At 40.5% G+C, this 22,246-nt stretch overlaps 1 protein-coding gene across 2 annotated transcripts in view; it reads left to right on the plus strand.

The window, feature by feature from the left end:
• Window positions 1-22,246, plus strand: part of LOC136831358 (protein VAC14 homolog) — a 301,501-nt gene that overhangs the window by 185,563 nt on the left and 93,692 nt on the right. For both annotated transcript variants that reach the window (XM_067091678.1, XM_067091679.1), the window contains exon 9: window positions 15,922-16,090. In XM_067091678.1, coding sequence (XP_066947779.1) covers window positions 15,922-16,090 — 169 coding nt within the window. The remainder of the gene's footprint in view (window positions 1-15,921; window positions 16,091-22,246) is intronic.

Below are 22,246 nucleotides of genomic sequence, written 5' to 3' on the forward strand. Positions count from 1 at the left end.
AGGTAATATAGATGACTTAGCCTATATTTATTGACTGAAGTAATGTAAATAAAGATTAATTCACTTTGACATTTTATCATTTTATGATACGTTTAGTAAATGAGATTTTATTTCATATGTAGTTATGTGGTTTCTTCAAAAGAATGAATATTATTGTTATCATTTGTTTTGGAGTTATGGAAGGAATCACTTTTTTTCTGCAGTAATTAGCATGTATTTTGTTACAATATTTTTTGTTTAACTCATGAATATTTTTCTTTAGAGAAGGAATCCTGTTCTGTACTCTTATTCCTTTTCTATATTCATTTGTTTTACACTCCAGAACATATACAGAAAAATTGTTTTTGCAGTTTGCTTACATATATTTTATCCAGTGATCACAGAATTTTACTAATAAGAGAAAATCTTCGTTGAGTGTGGAACTAGAGCTCCAAAACAAACCTCAGCATTGTCTTCTCTCCTTCATTCAAACTCTGTTACAGTGTTTTGGACAACTGTCCATCAGATTCTGTAAGAGTTAAAACCAACACATTTTTACCCAAAAGACATAAAATGAATACAGCCAACATACTGACAATGATAAAATGGAACAATATCAGCTCTCTACTTTTCTGAGCCTACAGGTTGTCCTCAATTACTTAATTTTTCACAAAGAAGTAACGTTTTTTAAAGCATTCCTTAACAACAGTGCTTACCCAGATAGGCTATTTTACAGAAAATGAATGAACCTTCTCAGTAATACCATAAACTCTAATTTGGTAAAAGAAACAAAAAACTAAGTATTATATTTCACATTTCCTTATATATCAAATACCAAAATTAATGGTTTAATAGACAAACAAAAAGGATGATTAAATCATACTTTAAAGGTATAAAGATTTGAATGTGTTTTTAATCATTTCAAAATTGACAGTCTGTTCAAGTCAAAGGAGCCATTGACTAGTGAACCGTGTTCAATAATTGTATATAAATTTGTGTGTCTGAAATGCAGTCCAGAATATGTGGGTAATTCAGTTAAACATTTTGAACACAGAGGCATAAGATCAAGGACTCTTTTACCTCTAGGTAAGCCACCTCAGTTCTCCATAAGAGAACATTGTCACAGCATGTGCAGTGGTAATTTTAATTTTTTGGACTTAAATATATTATGTAAATTTGTTTTGAAACCAAGCTAAAACTGTTAGAGACCTCATATATATAGAAACTAAAACCAAGCTTGAATATAGATAAGTATGCCTTCAGCAGGAAAGTATTTTAATGTAAATTCATTTTTATCTTTTCCAATATATTGTTCGTATTCATTTTAGGTTTTTTGGGTATAGGTGTGTTTGTGTTAACTTTTACAGAACCCGAAGATGGATAGTCGAACGTTGTAATGTGGTTTGAAGAGAATGTTGGGGTCTGTTTTGGCCTCATCTGATTAAGATTTCCCTCATCGTAATGTTACGCTAATACTGTACAGTACAGTCAATCTTGGATATTTACTTTTGAAACTAGGCTTTTAGCCAGAAAAATATTCATAAATTGTAGTAATATTTACCCTCTCAAACTGTTATCCTAATTCTTGCAATATTCACATATAATTATTCAGAAAATGGTGATGGTATTGAGATTTTTAAAATACAAGGGACTAAATGTAATGGGACTTTGCACTGTGGGACCCCTGTAGGGGGCTAATGCGATCAGTGCACCTCATGCAGTGCACTGTAGGCATTACCTAAGGTTTGACCCCTAGCTACAACCCCTTTTATTCTTTTTACTGTACCCCCCATTCACATTGACTTTCTTCTGTCTTGCTTTCCACCTTCTCCTAACAATTGATTTATAGTGCAACTGCAAGGTTTTCCTCCTGTTACACTTTTCAAACCTTTTCACTGTCAATTTCCATTTCAGTACTGAATTACATCATAGGTCCCAGTGCTTTGCCTTTGCCTTAAATTGCATAGTCTGTTCAATATTCTTTGCACTGTGAGCACCAATAATGGGAGTATTTTTGCTTAGCAGGCATTTACTTGTATGCTTGCAAGCATAACAAGCTCAGTGCGGTGACTGCTTTTTACTTGTTGCTGACAAAACTTTATGAAATGTGGTGCTTTGGTTTTTTCAACTGAACATTGGCCTCCTGTTCAAATACAAAAATACAGTAATTGACCTCTCAGTTGCATATTTACCCAGCATTTTTGTTGTGATAGCCAAACAAATTTTTTAGACGAGGCTTGGCTTATTTCATGTCTTCACAAGGTACAGGCTATATGCATTGAGTATGCGCACATCAAAGAGGTGGAAGAAGAGTTTATGTACCATTTTACACTTATTCTAATTGTGTGTAATGCCAATTTGCATGTCATTTATGTCCACCAGTTGCACAACGATGATGTAGTAGGCAACTGCAGCAGGCTTCAACTTTGCATCATTAGTGACAAATCCCTTCTTACCTGTGTCAGCTGTTTCAGGATTGACAGTGTTACACTTTATAACAATTCTTTTATGATGCCCTATCATGCAAAATATATTAACCACAAAACCATTATATACAACTCTCTTTAGTTTACCTTTTAATTTTGGTGTGGGAACATAATTGGACCTTACCATACTGCAATTTCTGGTATTATTTTCTTTTAGGCCTTTGTAAATCGTTGGTGTGTAGCAGTCATCCATAAACTTCTTGTGACCCTGATATAAGTACAGTAGTTTGCATCACTTTTTTCACAACACAGCCTGAGACACCAAGCATGCAATAGACTGTGTTCCAGTACCTTTTCCAGTGTAAACAGTTACCCCTAAATATATTGAGTTTCTCAATAACTTATAACAAATGATTTGATCCCAAACTGATGTCCATTTTTTTACATATATTGTTTAAACTTTAAAATTCCTTTGTACACAGTTCATCAATAGCATAATTTGTAAATGGCTCAAAGAATAGTTTGAACTTTCCAGTCAAATCACTTAAAAGTGATCAAATCAAAGAAAATTTGTACTCTTTACTGCAAGAGTCATTATCTGCACAATGAATTGTTTTGAGGAGCAACATATCACTCATAAAGATCTAATAGTGTAATGAGGATTGTTGCTCCAGTATTCCTATATATGAATGTTACATAAGTAAAGATAATGCAAAAAAGGAATTTTGACAAAGGAAAAATCTATTTCTGAGGAAGGCCCCGTGTCACCCGGTGAAATTCCATTGTTGCACTAATTTCTAGGTATAAAATGCTAGATATACCAGAGAAAAAGAGCTTTCAGGAAAGCTGGGGTTACTACCCAGATCGAGCGCCTTCTCCAAAGAAGACGTCGGTATAAGAAAGGGTGAGTGAATTATCACTACCACGGAGTCTTACTCGAAAGATATCTCCTGTTAAAACCCCAGAAGAGAGCGGTGAGCCGTTACAGCCCCCACACACAAACGCCCGCCAGTTCGGGTGACACCAGCGCCACCTACCTCATTCCAGGCTAGCACTAACCCCAGGCTTGGCATGTGCAAGAAGGGGGAGCAACAGGTGTGTCAGGGAGGGTCACGGGTGACACGGGCCTTCCTCAGAAATAGATTTTCCTTTGTCAAAATCCCTTTTCTGAGTCCAGCCCGTGTCAGCCGGTGAAATAGTGATAGAGAATCATGCCAAGGCTGCTAACTACGAGGAAACAAGGTAATCTGAAGAAAAACACAAGTTTTACGAAAATGGTTTTAATCAGGGTATCTCTCACATGGGAAATTGAATACTAAACTGAAAAGTACAGTAAAAAACTTAACATTACGAAATATGTGAGCAAGTCCACAGTGTGGCAGGAAAAAAACCCAAAATACTTAAGACTACAAGGGTATAATGATAATTGAAAATTACTTAGACTAAAGAGTACACAACCTTATAGCTACACACATAAGAACAATACAACATGGGGAATAATTACATATACATATATATATATATATATATATATATATATATATATATAATATATATAATATATATATATATATATATATATCTAAGGTACATGGAGCAAAATAAAACCGCCCAGTACCCCAAAGAAAAACACAATCATAACATGTCAAATTACAGTTTTCCACTCAACAGAGACAATATAATATCAATATGAGGAGCAAGGCAGTGAGGCATGATCAACCAGGAGGACAAGCAGAGAAGTAAATGAGGCAGGCGGGCGGGGTTAGGGGAGGATAAAGGATATGACTAATTAAGGTGGGAGATGACACTTCCCACAGCTATTGTAGAAAATTTCAGGGCTTCGAGTGTTTTTAAATAGTGGCGTTTAAACACTAGAGGTGATTTCAAACCCATGTATTTAGATAGTTCTGAAATCCATATTATGAAAGTAATTAATGGAAGTAGCAACTGCTTGAATATCATGAACCTTAGGAACTGAATCTGGGTTGGCTTGTTTAATAAAATACAAAATTTGTTGCCTTATTGCATTTATCGATAGAGTACCACCTTTCTCCCTGATAAAAAGAGGACCCGACTTACTCTGTGGAGTTCTTAAAAGGTAAGACTTTAAGGTATAAACTGGACATAAAGACTGGTCTTGTGGAAGGGGCACCACCTTCCAAGGGGACCAGCTGTCTTGTGGGTCTTCATTTTTGGCTAAAAATCTAGGGTCAGGGGAAAGGAGGACTTCTCCGAACGGGAGAAAGTTCACAAAATCATCACCTCTAGTGAGAGCCGACAGCTCTGAGATTCTGGCACCTGAAGCCAAGCTAATCAGAAATAAAGTCTTCCTTAACAGATCCAAATAAGAGCATTGAAAGTTGTCAATCTCAGATGCTAACTTAAGAACATCATTGAGGAACCACGTAACAGATTGTGGGCGTGATACTGGTCTCAAACGAGCGCATGCTCTGGGGATAGATGAAAAATAGGAATCTGTAAGGTCAATTTTAAAACCATATAAGAATACCTTCTTCAGGGCTGACTTGGCTGTGGTAATAGTGGCCGGGGCAAGGCCTTTCAAACAATGATCTAAAGAAGGTAACTGCTAAATTAGTCGTCATGATTTTGGCTTCAGATGTTTTCAGGAAGGAGGCCAATTTTTTGACTGCTGAGTCATACTGTCTAAGAGTAGAATCTCTTTTGTCTGATTCTAAAAACAGAGTGTTAACAGGGTCAATGTTTGCTCCCTTTTTGGGCTGCGAACTTTATAAAGTCCATAAAACTAGGGCATTCTGAATTCTTGAGGAAGCTGACACAGTCTTGGTTTGTACTGTCTGGGTCAGTTTGGGCTTGGGAATCAAGACTCTGCAATCCCAGTTCCTGAAGAAGAGGAACCAATTGCTCTTCGGCCAATAGGGGCTACCAGGGCTGGTTGACCTTTGAATGTCCTGAGTTTGTGTAATACTTTCAGCAGCTAAATTTATTGGGGGAAACAGATAAATCTTCTCCCAATTGTTCCAATCTACTGTCATTCGCGTCCGTGGCATACGCCTGAGGGTCCAGGTTGGAGCCACATAACAGGGAAGCTTGAAGTTGCTCTCCGTCGCGAACAGATCCACTTGGAGACCCGGAACCTGGCGACAAATCCATTTGAAAGATTCCCGTCCAGGGACCACTCCGTCTCCAACGGAGTAGCCCTGGACAGGGAATCTGCCACCACGTTCCGCACCCGCTAGGTGGGTGGCTGACAGATGCCAGCTGTGCTTGTTCGCCAGGGAGAAAATAGCAATCATCACCTGGTTTACTCGACCTGATTTGGAGCCGCCCTGTTGATGCAATGAACTACCACTGCGCTGTCCAATACCAGCCTGATATGAATCCGGTTGGGGGCGGATTTTCTTTAGAGTTAGAAAAACCGCCATAGCTTCCAGGGTGTTTATATGGAACTGCTGAAACATTGTGGACCACGTTCCTTGTACTTTTGTTTTGGTGAATATCCCCCCAGCCGCTTAGAGAAGCGTCTGTGTGAACAACTAGTGCCAGAGGGGGAAACTGAAGCGGAACTGTCTTGGACAGGCCACTGACTGTGGACCAAGGCCGCAGTCTCGCCTTTAAGATTCGAGGAATAGAGGAGACCTTGTCTCTGAGCTTGACATTGGCTCGACTCCGCCACACTCTGTTTATGTCTTTTAATTTTGCTTTTAAGAGCAGGTCCGTCACTGAGGCAAATTGAAGAGACCCAAGGACTTCTTTCTTGGGACCGGCAGGATGCTGATTGGTTTTTCAGAAATTTCCTGGTAAGAGATGCTATCTCCTTCCGCTTGGGAGGCGGGAGGGATAACGTGTGAGAGGACAGATCCCACTGGAGACCCAGCCACTGAAACCGGGACTCGGAGTCAGGCGGGACTTCTCTCTGTTCAGCTGAAAACCTAACGACTCCAGGAAGTTGATGACCTTGGGCGTAGCCTTCCGACATTCTAGAACTGTTGGAGCCCAAATTATCCAATCGCCTAGGTACGCTGCTAGGGATATCCCTCAGGACCGGAGTTGTTGAACTACCGTGTCCGCCAGCTTTGTAAATATCCTGGGCGCAATGTTTAGACCGAAGGGCATGACCCTGAAGGAGTAGGCTTGATTCCCGAGTCTGAAACCCAGGAACGGAGAGAAGCTCCGCGCAACCGGGACGTGATAATAAGCGTCTGAAAGATCGATAGAGGTGGTGACGGCTCCACGCGAAGTAGAGTCCATACCTGAGCTACCGTAAGCATGCGAAAATTTGTCGCATTTTATGTAGAGATTTAGACGCGACAGATCCAGGATCACTCTTTGCTGATCGGAGTCTTTTTGGGAACAGTGAATAACCTGCCTTGAAACTTTAGGTGCCTTACTTTCTTTATTGCTTGCTTGTTGAGCAATTCTGCCACATAATCCTGCAGGATTGATGAGGGTGGCTGGTAAAACCTGATCAGAGGAGGAGGGTCTTTGATCCAGCTCCATCCTAGACCCTTGGACACAATGCTGTGTGCCCAAGGGCTGAAGGTCCATTGGTCCCTGAACCAATACAGGCGACCACCTACCTGTTTGTTCTCAGTGGGAGGGAGCGGGTTTGTTCCCTCTACCACGTCCAGGCTTACCTCTTGGGGTGGTGTTGGGCTTTCCTCTGTAAGGGGCCCTGCCTCTTCCCCCTTGCGCTCCTATTAAGGCCGTGAAAAGAATCCACGGCCCTCATAGGTTGGGTTGTATGCTGGTGAAGCAACATACGAGGGTGCAGCAGGGAATGGGCTGGTTGGACCAGCACATATTGTTGGGGATGGGCCTTTGAGGTGGAGGGCTGTGCCACTGCCGAGACCAGGACGGCTTGGACTACCGCCTGATGATGGGGCCTCTTATGTGCCTCCTGAATCGTTTGCCTCCTCGTCTGGGGGCCGACAGATTCTGGGGTCTTACGCTTGTAGGCAGAAATGCCCCAGCGAGAGCGCAGACTCTGGTTGGCCCTTGTAGCCTCCCAAGAACATTTGTAACCTCTTCTTCAGGGAAGAGGTTAGGTCCCCAGATCGAGCTCTTCACGAGCTTGTTAGGCTCGTGATGGATGGTGGCATCAGCAAAATGAATTTCCTGCATTCAAGCCTGGCCATGATAAAATCAAACAGGTCAGACTGAAATCCCAGCCAGCAGGGATTTAGCCAAGACCTGAAAGAAGGGCTCGTCTGCACAGGAGACGGCAGTGGCTTCAGTGAGGCAGACGGAGTTCAAAGACCGGGCTAACTTAGTCCGGGCCTCAAACTCCGCCTTCAGCAAAGCTTCCGGTAGCTTGGGAAGCTGCTCGCTAAATTGAGTTGAAGCGCAGAAAGGGTCCAGCTTCCCAACAGTAAAGGTGGACGGGGCGTCCAGTCCAAAACTCATCACCCCCTGGGAATACCAGGGATGTGGGGTCTGTTTCCCTTAACTGTGGTAAAGGATTGCCCTCAAAGCACGCCGGGCCGTAGCCAGAGCGACTTTGTTTAAGCAAGGGAGTGGGCAACCTGTCACCCAGGGCGAACATAGTAAAATTGCCCTTGAAAGGAGTCAGTTTCGTGTTATCTGCCTGCCACTCCGTCAGAGTGCGCAGGAGAGCCGACTGAGCCTGGTCCCTAGGGACGATCACTGTCTCCCTAGGAACCTTGTCTGAATGAATCCAGGCTTCCTCCGTCAGCCTAACGAAGCCTGGGTAAGGGGGCAAGAGATCGGGGGAAAGAACTCCAATTCTTCCAACCGCCTCGTGCCAAGACCTTCCACCGTCAAGGTGCCATCATGTTGAATAGCCCGGAGGGCGAAAACGCCAAGGGTTCCCGACATCAAAGGGAGGGAGATCCGCCATGTCGGGATGGCATACTGTGGTTCGGCTCCGCCTGGGCGAGCCATTCCCGCCAGTATGTTATCATGACTGGTCAACTTCTCTGAGATTTTGAGTAAACTTGGACTCTCGAGGTCCGCCGAAACCGTTCAAAAAGCTGGTTTGCGAAAGTCTCTGCGTCAAAAGGCAGGCTGGTGAGGAGGGCTTGGTTTTGATGCCCTCTTACTCGCGCCTTTGCCGGAGGAACCAGACTTGTTCCCGGAGGCTACAGGTGCTGAGACCTTAGCCTTCGACGGGGGAAAGGCAATGCCTTCCTGGAAGACGAGGACTTAAAGCCCTTCGCCTTCCATGAAGTCTTCAACTTCAACTTGGGGATAGCTGATGGAGCTCTATCACCCAAGGAGGAAGACTTCACAAAACCTGCAAAGGAAGACACTGATGAAGCAGGGGAGTCAAAAAAGGGGGCCCGCCCCAACAACCTCACTTACCTCACTACTTACCACCTGGTCCTGTTCAGTATTCATGGGTTCCAGGTCCAAGTCTAACGCGGCGACGTCCTCCGAAACCTCCGCGTAGAGATGTCCACTTGGGGTGGCTGGGTCGCATCCCGGATCTGCTGGATGATGGGGGTGGCAAGTTCTTCAGGCACTGCAGCCGCCACCCGTGTGCCGGGTAGAGCAGGTCCTCAACTTAGCGTCGAGGACATAGGGCTTCCCGACGGAACGCTCCTCCCAACCCAGCCACCCAGGCGCCGGAGAGATTCCAAGGAAGACTTCTTGGAGGACTCGTCCGCCTGTAAGAAAACCAACAATTAGCTAAGAACGAAAGAACGGTTCGAGAACCACATAAACACTATTTCAATATGAGGAACGTGAATATGGAAGAAAACTATCACTTACCGACTCATCCTGGACACTCGCACAGAGAGCAAAGCAAACCTCACAGCCATCAGGTGCCAAACAACCAGGTCGTCCAACCGACCGCACAACCAGCGTGGGTCTGGCACACTACGTGTCCATAAGGTTGCTGTAGGGAGGCGCGGTGCACCCCAGCTCCTCACAGCGAACAGTCTGTAAGTGAAAAAGTACATGAACCTACCACTCTAAGCAATCTAAAGCCGGCAAGGCCGGGTATTTCAACTACAACCGAATGCTCGTGGAGAGAAAACCCCTTATCATAAAAACTGGGCCAATAAGCTCCAAATTACACAGAGTGGAAGGTAAGCTACTTCCAGACCCGGAATACTCCGGGGAATGAAAGGTATGAGACAACAGGAACTCACCATAAGGGCTGCCAGTAAAAACAACGGCGGAACCCCGGGTATAGAACCGGACTCAATAGCATATATTAAAATGTAGATACGGAGGAGAAGCCCACTCCATTAGATAAAATACACTTATATATATATATATAAATTAATTAATAACAAAACAAGTGATGGTAAAAGGAGCAAACCACTCGAGAGACCGGAGGGATCCGCCCCCTTTCATATATTCCCTCCCTCTTACTTCCCCGCCAGTGAAACAAGGTGGGTGAGATGCTCATGATAGGCCAAGTATAAACATAAGCCGGAGCAAGTGTAAACAACCCAACCAAGAAACCCGATGGGGAGGAAAGAAAGTGTGGAAGAGAGTGTTCGAACCCGTTCGAGTCGGAGCGAGTAAACAAACCACCAACCAAACACAGCGATGCTTGGGACTGTTTGGGAGGGAGCGAATCCCTCTACCAAAGGGAGTCCCTCAACTCGGAGAAAACGCCATCTAGCGTCACCCGCACGAGTAGAGCAAGGCTGGGGAGGGGGAGGGGGAGGTGGGGGGTAGGGAAGAGTGGTAGGCTACGAGAGAGGAAAACAGGAGACAAGGGAAAATGATTCACCCGCTCAACTGCACACACACACCGCTCCAAGCATAATGAAAACTTAGGAGGGTGGCCTACTACTAGGGAGGGATGCTCGCTGGAGCCTCAATGCCCAACTCCTGACTAGGCGAAGCCTAATAAAATACCCACCTAAGCCTAGCCTAGGCTAACGGAAGGAGTGGGGAAGGGAGGGAGGAAGGCAAACAGGGAGAGAAATTTTGTGCCGAGAACCAACCGGGACCGAAAAGAGGGGGCAAAAGGCGACTAGCCTAGAGGAGACACACCCAATGAACTCTATTCCCCGTGAAGGAAGGAAGAGAACTAAGGGGCTCACTCTGCCACCCCAAAAACGACCACGGAGGAAACAGCAACAAAACTCCCTCAACCTGATGGATCCTCCACGCCTAGGGCGAGAGGGAAGGAAGCAAAATACGAGCCTAATGTAATAGGCAAGGGAAGACCCACACAAAATAAACCATCACACACAAAAAAACAAGAATGAATAAAAAAATGTGCTCATGCGAGTGCGTAGCCTACCACGGGAAGCAATTAGATCTGAGGCTGCCGCTACCCGAGGTAAACCACAGGTAAATAATGAATAAAAAACAAAACAGAGCACCATCACCAAGAAAATATAAAATAATATAGCCTTAATGTAGACTAAAAATTTAAACAAGAACCCAGCCTGGGGAACCTGGACGGGCATCACCTAACATGGGCCGATAAGGCCTATCAAATATATTAAGACTCAAAAAAAACACCAATATAAAGCCACTGCAGGAAACCCGCCAGGAAGAGAACCAGGGGGCAAATAATAACATATAATAATATAACGACAAGGAGACAACCCCAACAGAAAAGAACTGATGGGTGAATCTCATGGTCGACATGGCTGGCAGGGGACGCCGTGGCGTCATAACAAAATTCTCATAATTGTGAAAACCGAGACAATTACAGCCAAAATATCAACAAAACCCCACAATAAGATGGTACTTAACTTGGAGATGGTAAAGCTGCTCGATGACATGATTAATTGGAAGAATAATCCAATAAAAGGCACAAGCACAAAAAGAAGTGGTAGCAGACACGTGCTAGAAAATGGAATGAGGTAGGTGGCGCTGGTGTCGCCGCGAACTGGCGGGTGTTTGTGTGTGGGGCTGTAACGGCTCACCGCTCTCTTCTGGGGTTTTGACAGGGGATATCTTTCGAGTAAGACTCCGTGGTAGTGATCCTTCACTCACCCTTCTTTATACCGACGTCTTCCTTGGAGAAGACGCTCGATCTGGGGGTAGTAACCCCAGCTTTCCTGAAAGCTCTTTTTTCTCTGGTATATCTAGCATTTTATACCTAGAAATTAGTGCAACAATGGAATTTCACCGGCTGACACGGGGCTGGACTCAGAAATATGTAACTTGCTAACAAATTATCTTTCCCCCTTCTATCCAGTTTATGTATACAGTACAACCTAATGTAACATCTTGCATCTTTTGTATATGGTATCAGTTTAATTTCTTTTCATCTCCATTAAAGGTTCATAAAAAAATTAAAGGAATTAGTTAGGGATTCATGTTGAATACCTGTTGAACTTAAATCAAAAGGATACTGTATTTATGTGGATGATAATCATTACTAACCCATTGCCAGTTTACTTAATTTTGTATATCAGATTGCTCACTACCTTGAAAACCAAAGCTTCTTCCTAATCATCATCATCATCATCTTCCAACTCCTCTTGATACTAAAGATCACCTAAGTCGTCTTCATCATATCTTCATCATATTTATCTGAGAGTTTCTGAATTAAACCTCAGTCATCTGGAGATGGACAGGGATGAAGCCTAAAGCATTGTAAAACTTGCCCAAGCCTGTTTCCATTGTAACTGAACATCAGCTGATCATTTTAGTCCTGTGACCAAGCTCCATTCATTTTCATTACAGAATTCTACGGACAGGGAATATCTTGAACTTGCATATGATAGCACAATTGCTCAGTTTAATTAAAAAAAGAGGTGGTATTGATGGTAGTAGGTGACAGTCATATATGTGTCGACAGTTAGTAAGATATACATGAAAAGCTGATGCACAAACAAAAGTACATTGTTTTCCTATTACAGTTTGCAGAAAAGTCATGATAATATTGTTGCCTGCAGATTGATTATTAATAGTTGGAAATTGTTGTTTGTTCTGTTTAGTAGACTTTTTTTTATCCAGATAAAATTAATCGTACTCCCATACATTCAAAACTTTTGATGATAACAGCAAATTAACATAATGCATAAGTAACAAAAAATCAAATCCAAAAGAATACTTTTTATGGTAAGAGTTAGGCAGGCTTGAAAAAAAGTGAATTTTCATCTTATGTTCTTGTGAGGGAGCTGTGTTAAGAAATTACTGGAATAGAAAGGAAGCTGCTCCAAGGGGCTCTTCATTGTGAGGGAATTGGTGATAACGTCCAGTTGTTTTACCATAATATGGAACCCCTTTCCATTAAATATTTAGTAGTAGCATTTATTTCTACAGGATTATAAACCATCACTTTTTATGTTGGAATATTCCTCAGCATGAGTTGGAAATGGTTGTCGAAGCATGATAACAAGGTGCCTATTTGGTAATAGGCTGGTGAACAGGGAGTGTTTCCACTCACCCACCATAAATCAGCATATTTTCTTCAGCTGCCTTGATGGCTACATGTTTGCTGTGTTCTGCCTGAGTGGAATATTGAAGCATTTTTTCTTTTGTATCATGTTTGTTTTCATCATTGATTTAATCAAAAAGTGTGGAAAATGGAGGGGTGAAGGATATGTGTATGGTGTATGGCTACTTTGTTCATTGTAGATTGCTGCAGGAATAGGTCCTTTATCCTTGACTTTCCCTACAGGGAGTATACTAGGTAGTTTCCTATCCAGATCATACACATCCAGACAGAGGCTTCTTGCATGACAGGTTGCCACTACAGTATACGACATCATTGGTTATCATGGTGACCCATTTTTGTGTGTGTGTGTGTGTGGTCATGTAGACACTTTGGATGTTCCTGGTTGATAGAAGACTCCCAGTGTGCACTTGCAGAGTAGTGCACATGAGTCTTCACCTGTAGCCTCCACTAGTTTGGCTTTGGTTGATCACAAGGTTTACTAGAATGTTTACCTCAGTTCAGAATGTGTTCATACTGGTCATGGGTCATATTCAGCTTATGATATAGCAATCAGCAACACCAGGGGTCATTGGGCTTATTTGTGAGCAAAATGATCTTGGGGAAGCAACAAAGGTTCTTCTTTTGAACTTAATCCCACTGACAGAGTGTACTCTGTGGTGCACTCCAGAGGAAATGCCATCATTTCAACTACCATGGTGTCTTGTTGCTTATGGTCAGCTGTTTTATCTGTTAATCAAAAGGTTTCCTGTTGTCAAGCAGACTGAGCAGCTACTTCCCCTGCCATTGACATGCCTGGTGAAGTTTTACCTGCCAGAGGATGCAGAAACTTCTTTCCTTGAGGTTGACTCATCAGTGTACAGACTGACAAATAACCTCTCCCTTGACAGACTCCAACAAGAAGGCACTGCTTTCCAGCTTGTGGAGTCAGGAGCCTTCGAGTCAGTTACCATGGCACTGTGGCTTAACCTGTGGTTTAACGCATTTTCTTGAATTCACTATCGCTAAAGTCTCTCATGAGGAAGAGGGTGTGTGATGTTTAGGAGATTGTTGGTGTTTAGAGTGTGAACCTGTTGGTTAACTTTGTTCTGAGAAAAGATTACTATATGTATACCTTCTTCTCCAAACAGGTTTTTGGCTGATAGAAGTCTTGCTCTTTGGAATGGATTAGTCTTGGGTTACTTTTTAGTCTTTCCAAAGTGTAAAGTTGAGATGATAGTGGCAAAAAGGCATTCTATTAGCCAGGGCACCTTGATCCATGGTGCAATTTCCTTTAAGGCTTCCTTAGCATTGAAGGGCATTGCATCCAAGCCTGTGGTGGTGGCCATGTATTCTGTGCCAGGTATTAGGAAGACTCAGACCTCCTGGAAACTACAGCAGAGAACCTAGGTGTTATTATCTTCCCAAAAGGCCAGGAGTCTTCCCAGTCCTTCCAGCACCTTCCTCCAGCTGCAGTTAAATGGGAGGCACCAAGCCCATTTCTGTCGGTAGAGGTGAGGGCATTGCAGAAATGAATATGCTGGAAGTTTTAGATGAGCTTTACAGTCAATTTTTCCTGGTAGAGAACTCAACTGGAGGTTGGGGAACTCAGGTGTTGGATTCCATTGATAGGCTAACAGTATTTTCGATGTATCTAAAGGATGCATGAATACCAGTTCATCAGTCTTCTAGGAAGTATATCTACTGTGTCTGCAGAGGAACTGTTTACCAGCTCATAGCCTGTGCTTTGGACTGGCAACAGCCCCTCTTGTAGTCACACCAGTATTTACCTTTGTGTCATGGGCCAACTCTCACAAGTTCATCTTTTTGTCTCATCACAGTGGCTGGATGGTTCTGAAATCCTCAGGGATGTAGTTGCCTCCTTGTGATAAACTAGAAAAAGTCAGATCTCTTGCCCACGCAGCAGGCAAAGTACCCGAGTATGCTAATAGACATAGTAGCAGCAAAATTTTTTCAATGAGACTCAAGTGTCAGGAAGCTCATGGAGGTAACAGCGTAGGTCCTATTATGACAGAGACAATGAGATTAGCTTTTGCAGTTAATCATTGGTCACCTGCCTCCTTTAGAGAAACTCATAACTTGAGCATGGCTCCAATAATGCTCTCTTCAGTGGCAGCTGAAGCAGTGTTGGTTGGCCTTAGGAACCTTCCCTCTCACCTTGTGCCCTGAGCTGAGAGGTAAGGGAGATTCCTGCTCTGTGGCTAGATGGCAGGAACTTCCTTATAGAAGTTCCTTTGAACTCCCCACCTTCAGAGATTCATCTGTTTGCAGATGCAACAAGAGAGGGTGTGCTGCACACATGAGAGAACTCTCCACTTGAGGTATGTGGAAAGAGAACAACCTTCATATGCTCATCAGCATCTTGGGGAACTTCTGCAGACACTCCAGGGTCATGTGATAGATCATTGTACTGTTGATAAGCAACAACACAACTGTAGTGGCATACATCAACAAACAATGGGGGACTGTCTCCCTTCACCTCAGTCAGCTGGCAATGCACCTGCAAGAGTGGGTGGTTTGCCATGCTGTCAACCTGGTGTACTGTATTCCAAGCAGGAGGAATGTTTTGGCTGAGCCATCAGGAGCAGGGAGCGAAGACATAGTGATCCATGCATTCCTGCTTGTCAGGGAGGGTTTTATTTAAGGTACATTTATCATCCCACAAGTTTCAGGTATCTTCAATGCTTTATCACATCTTGACCCAAAATTCTGCATATAGCTCAGAGTTTTAAAGCTCTTTGAATTATTTTGGTTTTATAATAATCTTTATTTTATATTATTGAATGATGATGTTCATCAGAGTTAATCTGAAGAAATTGTGGATAGATTATGGAAGATCAAGCTTTTTGTTTTCAACTGAAAAAGTGAAAAGGGCTTACAAGTTGTACAGTACTCATATTCTCTATAGTATATGTGTTTAAACAACACATTGCTGCAAGAAATGCATATGGGAAAAGTATGGTAACTGCTAAGCATAAAAGACTTGTTTATTCTTATTGTTATTGACATGGAAAGGTTCTGCTATGAATGAGGCCTTCCAACTTGTTTTTACAGGGTCTGAAAAATGTCCATCTTATAGGTATAACTGCAAGAACAGAAGGTGTAACTTAAATGTTAATTATTCATATATCTATAGGTAATCTATAAATATAGTTTAATGATTAATGGATAATTGTATTACAATTATTTCAGATGTGTCGATACTTGGAAGAGCTGTTTCATGTATTGCTTCGCACCCTCTCTGATCCGTCTGACGAAGTTGTCTTACTTGTGATTCAAGTGTTGGCACAAATTGCCTCAACAACAAATCAACATTCTACTGCAACACCAGTCATTACATCACCACCTGCCCCTTCCATAGGTGATTACTTTAATGGTAGTTTTAACATTTTCTTGGATTTTATTATAATGTAGTATCTTGTCATCATCCTAAATTATTTTCAATCAACTTTGTCCTCAGTGGGGTTGAATTTTGTCCTTAATGCACTATCTCATCATCATCATAGGTGTTTTCCCATGAATGTCCTTAATGGAGTTAGATGTCAAATGAGTTTCTCCACTTCGATGTCCTGTGCTGTCTTCGCCTGAACTCCCATCAGGCATAGGTCTTTATCTGTGTCTTTCTCATTGATTTCTTTGGTTTTCCTGTGGGTCTTTGTCCTACTACTGTACTTTCATATCTACTGCTTTTCTGACCAACTAATTCAGTACTTTAAAAAAAATTCAGTCACACACTTGATCTATATCCCAGGTACTGTTTCTTTTCATCAAACAGCCAGCAAGTCACTTCATCATTTTTCTCTTTGTTTACTAAAACTGTTAACTAAGTCACATTAAAATATGGTAATGGAATGCCACTTCAAATACAAAAATACTATGACCTTCCTGTCTTTGTCCCATCCGTTACAGTGAAAAATATCATTGCTACGAAAGTGCTGCAAGTGTTGATTTACTATAGCATTGTATTGTGCTACATTACAGGATTAAGGATTGGTTTCTGTTCTTGGTTACCTAAGTAACTAGCAAGTTACATGTTATCTAAAGTTTATACGCCCCCTCGATTTGGGACCACCTTGACGTGGTGAGGGGGCTCTTGAACCCCAGGAATCTGTTACCAGGTTTGAGTCCAAGAGTCCCATATACCATTCTGTATTCCTTTGAATTAATTTTTGCTGAATTTTCTGCTTTTGCCAAAATTTATTTGACCTGATAAATAGGAAAAGATATCATAACTGGGATTGGGTTTATATCTGAAGCTAAATAGTGGGAACTGTGGTAGGACCATCAGCTGCCCAATAATGTTCGGACCTGAGAGATATCAGGCAGAACTATTCTTTAAGGCTGGACCACGGATTCCATGGGGGTTTGGTTCTGGGGATAGGATGCTCGGCATTCTATCCGGTTTCCCCGTAACATGATTAGGGTGGGGGTGATTGTATTCCAGTAATATTGTCAGTCCTAGCAAGCGGGTTTGCCTTACACTTGGGCCACTCTAATCATGTTGTGCCATCCCCTGTGGGGTAGGGTAGGGAGTGGACATTTGGGAGTCCATTCTCACTTGTGTCATTGGTGGAAGAATAAACCCCATGAAAGGCTGATGATATCTTTTTAATGTTTTCAGTTTTTTTTTTTTTCTTTTCCTCAATCTTTATGCTTAGTGGTTTTAAAGATTTAAGTACCCCTGGACCCTTTGATGGTAGAGACTTGGCACAGTTGACACAGTTGACAACCGCTGAAGCCTCCTCTGACAACCTCTCTCTGGAAAAATCAGAAAAAAATACTAATGTAATTATACTGGAGCCCTATGCTCCAATAAAAAGCAAACCATAAAAAACCAAATATCTTGACCCAACCTTAACTCACTTCAGCTCCCTCTTTGGAAGTGGAAGTTGGTCATGATTCCTGAACTTAGAAACAGAGAAGAAAATATCGGCATTGAAATTAGAAAACTTCCTGTTGAATTGGCATTCAACTACTGAAATGTCATTCAGACAAATAAAAGATCAGATGTGGTTGATAGAAACCACAACAAAAGATCATTCAGAAAACTACTTAACTATAAAAAATATTGACAGTATAAAGGTACATGTAAAAAAACATGACAATATGAACAGTGTACAGGGTACCATAGTACTCCCTGGTAATGATGAAGAACCAATAGAAAAGAATCTATTGCTGGATTCCCTAAAAAAAGGTACAATAATGTACAAGATTGCGAAATATATGACGTAGCCAGTAGACGGAGTAATGGAAAAACACTGAGAACAGCAAAGATAAAGTTCAAAAGCCATGAATTACCCTTGAAACATTAAAACCATGGGCCAGAGCAGAGAACTGAGACCATATGTTCCAAAACCACTACAGCGCCAAAACTGTAGTATGTATGGACATACAAAGAAAAATCGCCGTAATAAGTCTATATGTGCGTATTGTGGATCTGACAAACATACCACACAGTGGAGGTGTAGTGAACCGAAATGCGTTAACTGTGGACAAAATCACCATGCAAGATCTAAGGAGTGTATGTATTATATATACAATACAGAATTAAAATTACTTCAGGAAAGGACAGGAATGCCTATAAAAGAGGCCAAATTAGAATTAAAAGATAGAGGAATGCATGATCCCTCTAGGAAACGAATGTTTTCTACAGTAATTAGATCAAACAACGAAACAAAAATGGAAATAGATAAGAGTAACAAAACCCTGATGGATAAGTCTCAAAGAAGAATAACCACTTTGCAAGAAGAAACTAATATAGTAAAGAACCAAGAAAAGTATACAAATATTTGTTCAAATTCATTTGAGATATTAAGAGAAATGGAAACACTAGAAGATATTACAAGCACCACAGAAATATTAGAAGATAGTTATGATGAATTAGAAACTAAAGAAAAAAAGAGGTCTTTAGAGAGAACTCCACCCAAGACCAACAAAAAACCAACTATTATTAGAGATACATCCATTAAAATAAATGCAGGAGACCCGAGGAAAGAACATAAACCAAAAAATTATAAGAATATGCCTTTGTCTCCTAAAGTAATAATAAAACCAATGGAAACAGATACCCAGAACATCAGAGAAATAGTAGAGGAACAAACCATTGACAAGAATGATTATGTGATGGGAGACGAGATTACTCAATCACCAATAATAGGTGCAGCGAGAGTAAACGAAGAAATGACACATGAAAACACGTGGATGTAATGAATGTTTCATTGAACTGTGCAACAAAAACAAAAGCATAACAAAGGACAGTTTATCAAACACTACAAAATTTTTATAAGATACAGAAATAAAGAAACTACTAATTTAGACACTCACGAAAAGGTTTGTGTATTGGACACATAATGTCTTATAAAGAAAAACAAATAAATATTGTAAATAGGATTTTAGAAAAAATGCAGATTGGTGATCCACAAAAAGAAAATAACACTTGAACACACTAATGCTATACTTTCAATAATTATACAATGGAACGTAAACGGTCTCCAGACCAGGTTACATTTGGGAGAAATACAACAATTACTAGGGAATATGAACCAATGATACTATGTTTACAACATGTCAACCATACAATATCAACAATAAGTAAATGTACCTTAGTATCTACATCTAGAGAAGAAGGAAATTTGGGTACTGCTATATATATACATAACAAAGTATGTTATGACAGAGTACCTGTAAATTTTACTGACTTGCAAATATCAAGCATTAAAATACAAATAAAAGACGATAATTACATCATTTATAATTTATATAACCAACCTAATAAAAATTATGACCTTGATAAACTTAAAGATTTACTTAACAATACCAAGGAACCTACAATAATAGTAGGTGATTTTAATGCTCACAACCCAATATGGGACTGTAATTGTACAAACTCATATAGAACAGGCAGTAAAATAGAAGAGTTCATGGATTCAAACGACATGTGCTGTATAAATGATGATGAAATTAGCACATGTTTTTCAAAAGCACATGGGACATTTTCCTCAGTAGACTTAACTTTATGTACAACAAGTATAGTTCACAGATTAGATTGGAATACAGTTGATGACTTGCACACCAGTGATCATTTCCCAATATTAATTTCCTTATTACAGAATAATCCTCCAAAACATGTCCCTCACTATAACATTTATAAAGCAGATTGGGAGCTGTATGAAATGCACACTAGAAACATCCCACCATTTGAATATTTAAAAGACCATAATGAAACTAATAAATTTCTGGTTGAGTTCACTAAAAATGCTGCTGATAGAGCAATACCAAAGTCAAAACCCCATCCAAAAAAACACAAAGTTCCATGGTGGTCCGATCAATTGACAGAATTAATAAATATAAAACACTCAATAGGGAGACGATTAGATAATTTGAATAGAAAGTTCAGTAAAATAAATAAAACATTGCCGATATTAGAAGGAACTTTACAAAAAATTACTGTATTATTACTAGAAATTGATACATTAAAACCTGTATACAACAAAATATCTGCAAATTTAAAAAGAAGTAATTCAAGGAAGAATCATTTCATGGAGGAAATACGTATCAGATCTCTCTAATAATACTCCCATACAAAAAATATGGGAAAAATTCAGGAAAATAAATGGTACCCATGTTAAACAACCTAGATGGGAAAAGAACACTTGATCCAAAAGAAATAAGTAATATAATGGGAGAAAATTTAGCAAAAGTAAGTAGTGATAAAAATTTAGATGAACACTTCCGCACAAAGAAAAATAAAATAGAATTAATAACAATAAATTTTGAAACAATAGAAGATATATATTATACAGTGAACCCCCCGTATTCGTGGGGGAGCGTCCCACACCCCCCCGCGAATAGGTCAAATCAGCGAATGCTTAAAACCCCTCTAAAAACACTTAGAACTGCCCATTTTGATAGCTTAAACCAAGAAAAACCCTGTAAAAATGCTTATACCTGAGTATTTTAAGTTTTATCACAAAAAGTGCATTTATTCATGAAAATTATATGAAAATACAGTAATTAGTGAATATTTCTCAGTGAAAAATACAGAACTGAATGGGTGAATTTTCCACGAATGATGGCTAGATATGTTCCACAGAGAAACCCGCGAATGCGTGAGTCCGCGAACCATGAGAACGCGAATACGGGGGGTTTACTGTAATAGAAAATTTAATATGTCAGAGTTGGAATATGCTCTCTCGAACAGCAGTAAATCTGCTCCTGGAGGTGACAATATTTGTTTTGAGATGATCTGCCACTTAGCACCTTTGGCAAAGTCATACTTATTAGAGTTTTATCATTATTTATGGCTTCAAAATTTATTTCCAGATGAATGGCATAAGCTATAATAATTCCTATCCCCAAACCTGGAAAGGATCCCAGTAATGCAAATAATTACTGACCAGTTTCTTTAACAAGCTGCTTATGCAAGTTGTTAGAGAAAATGGTAAATGCTTGACTAACATGGCACATTCGAGAAAATAAAATTTTGACTCCCACTCAGTTCAGGTCACAGTGTAGCAGATCCACTTAGAAGACCATATACGTAGAGGTTTTGAATAAAAACAAATTACTGTAGCTGTCTTTTTTTAACATTGAAAAAGCATACGATACTTGAAAAAGCATACAATACTACTTGGAGGTATGCTATGTTAAAACTTTACAAAACAGCCACATCTGCGGACATTTACCTAAGTTTATACAAAACTTTTTGACAAATTGCAGTTTTCAGGTGAGAATTGATGTTCTGTCTAGAACATTTCCAATTGAAAATGGTGTTCCACAGGGAAGCATCCTTAGTTGTACACTTTTTACCTTAGCAATTAATGCTATCAGTAATAATCTACCTATTGGCATTAAAAGTAACCTGTATATGGATGATTTTGCCATATGTTATTCAGCATCTCGAATAAAACATGCAGAACGAATCATTAATAAAAGCATAGTAAAAATAGATGAATGGGCCTCATCTGTAGGCTTTAAATTTTCCATACATAAAACTCAAGCAATCATGTTTTATAAAAATAAAAAGTGGAAAAAAGGTGAAGAAATGGACTTAAGAATCAGAAACCATAGTATACCAATTGGCCAGACAGCAAAATTTTTGGGATTAGTATCTGATACTCACTTGAACTGAAAGGCCCACATAACATATGTAAAATCTAAATGTAAAAGAATGTTAAATCTAATTAGAAAACTATCAAACACTACTTGGGGAGCCAATAGACATACCCTTACTGTACTGTGTAAAGCAACAGTTCTGTCTATCATTGATTATGGAAGCAAAGTATATGGCTCAGCATCCACAAAGAAGGCCTCAGAATATGCTCAGGAGCCTTTAGATCATCACCAAAATCATATTTACAAGTTGAATGTGGTGAACTGCCTCTGCCTCTCCATAGAGAGCTAGTAACAATGAAAAGTGCTCTAAGAATTCAGACAAGTGATTCTCCAACAAAAATATTATTTGAATTAAGCGATGTATTTATAAATAACCATCCACCACCTTTCCCAATTAGAGCTA

This window comes from Macrobrachium rosenbergii, chromosome 48 (assembly GCF_040412425.1).
Source record: "Macrobrachium rosenbergii isolate ZJJX-2024 chromosome 48, ASM4041242v1, whole genome shotgun sequence".
Classification (NCBI taxonomy): Eukaryota; Metazoa; Arthropoda; class Malacostraca; order Decapoda; family Palaemonidae; genus Macrobrachium; species Macrobrachium rosenbergii.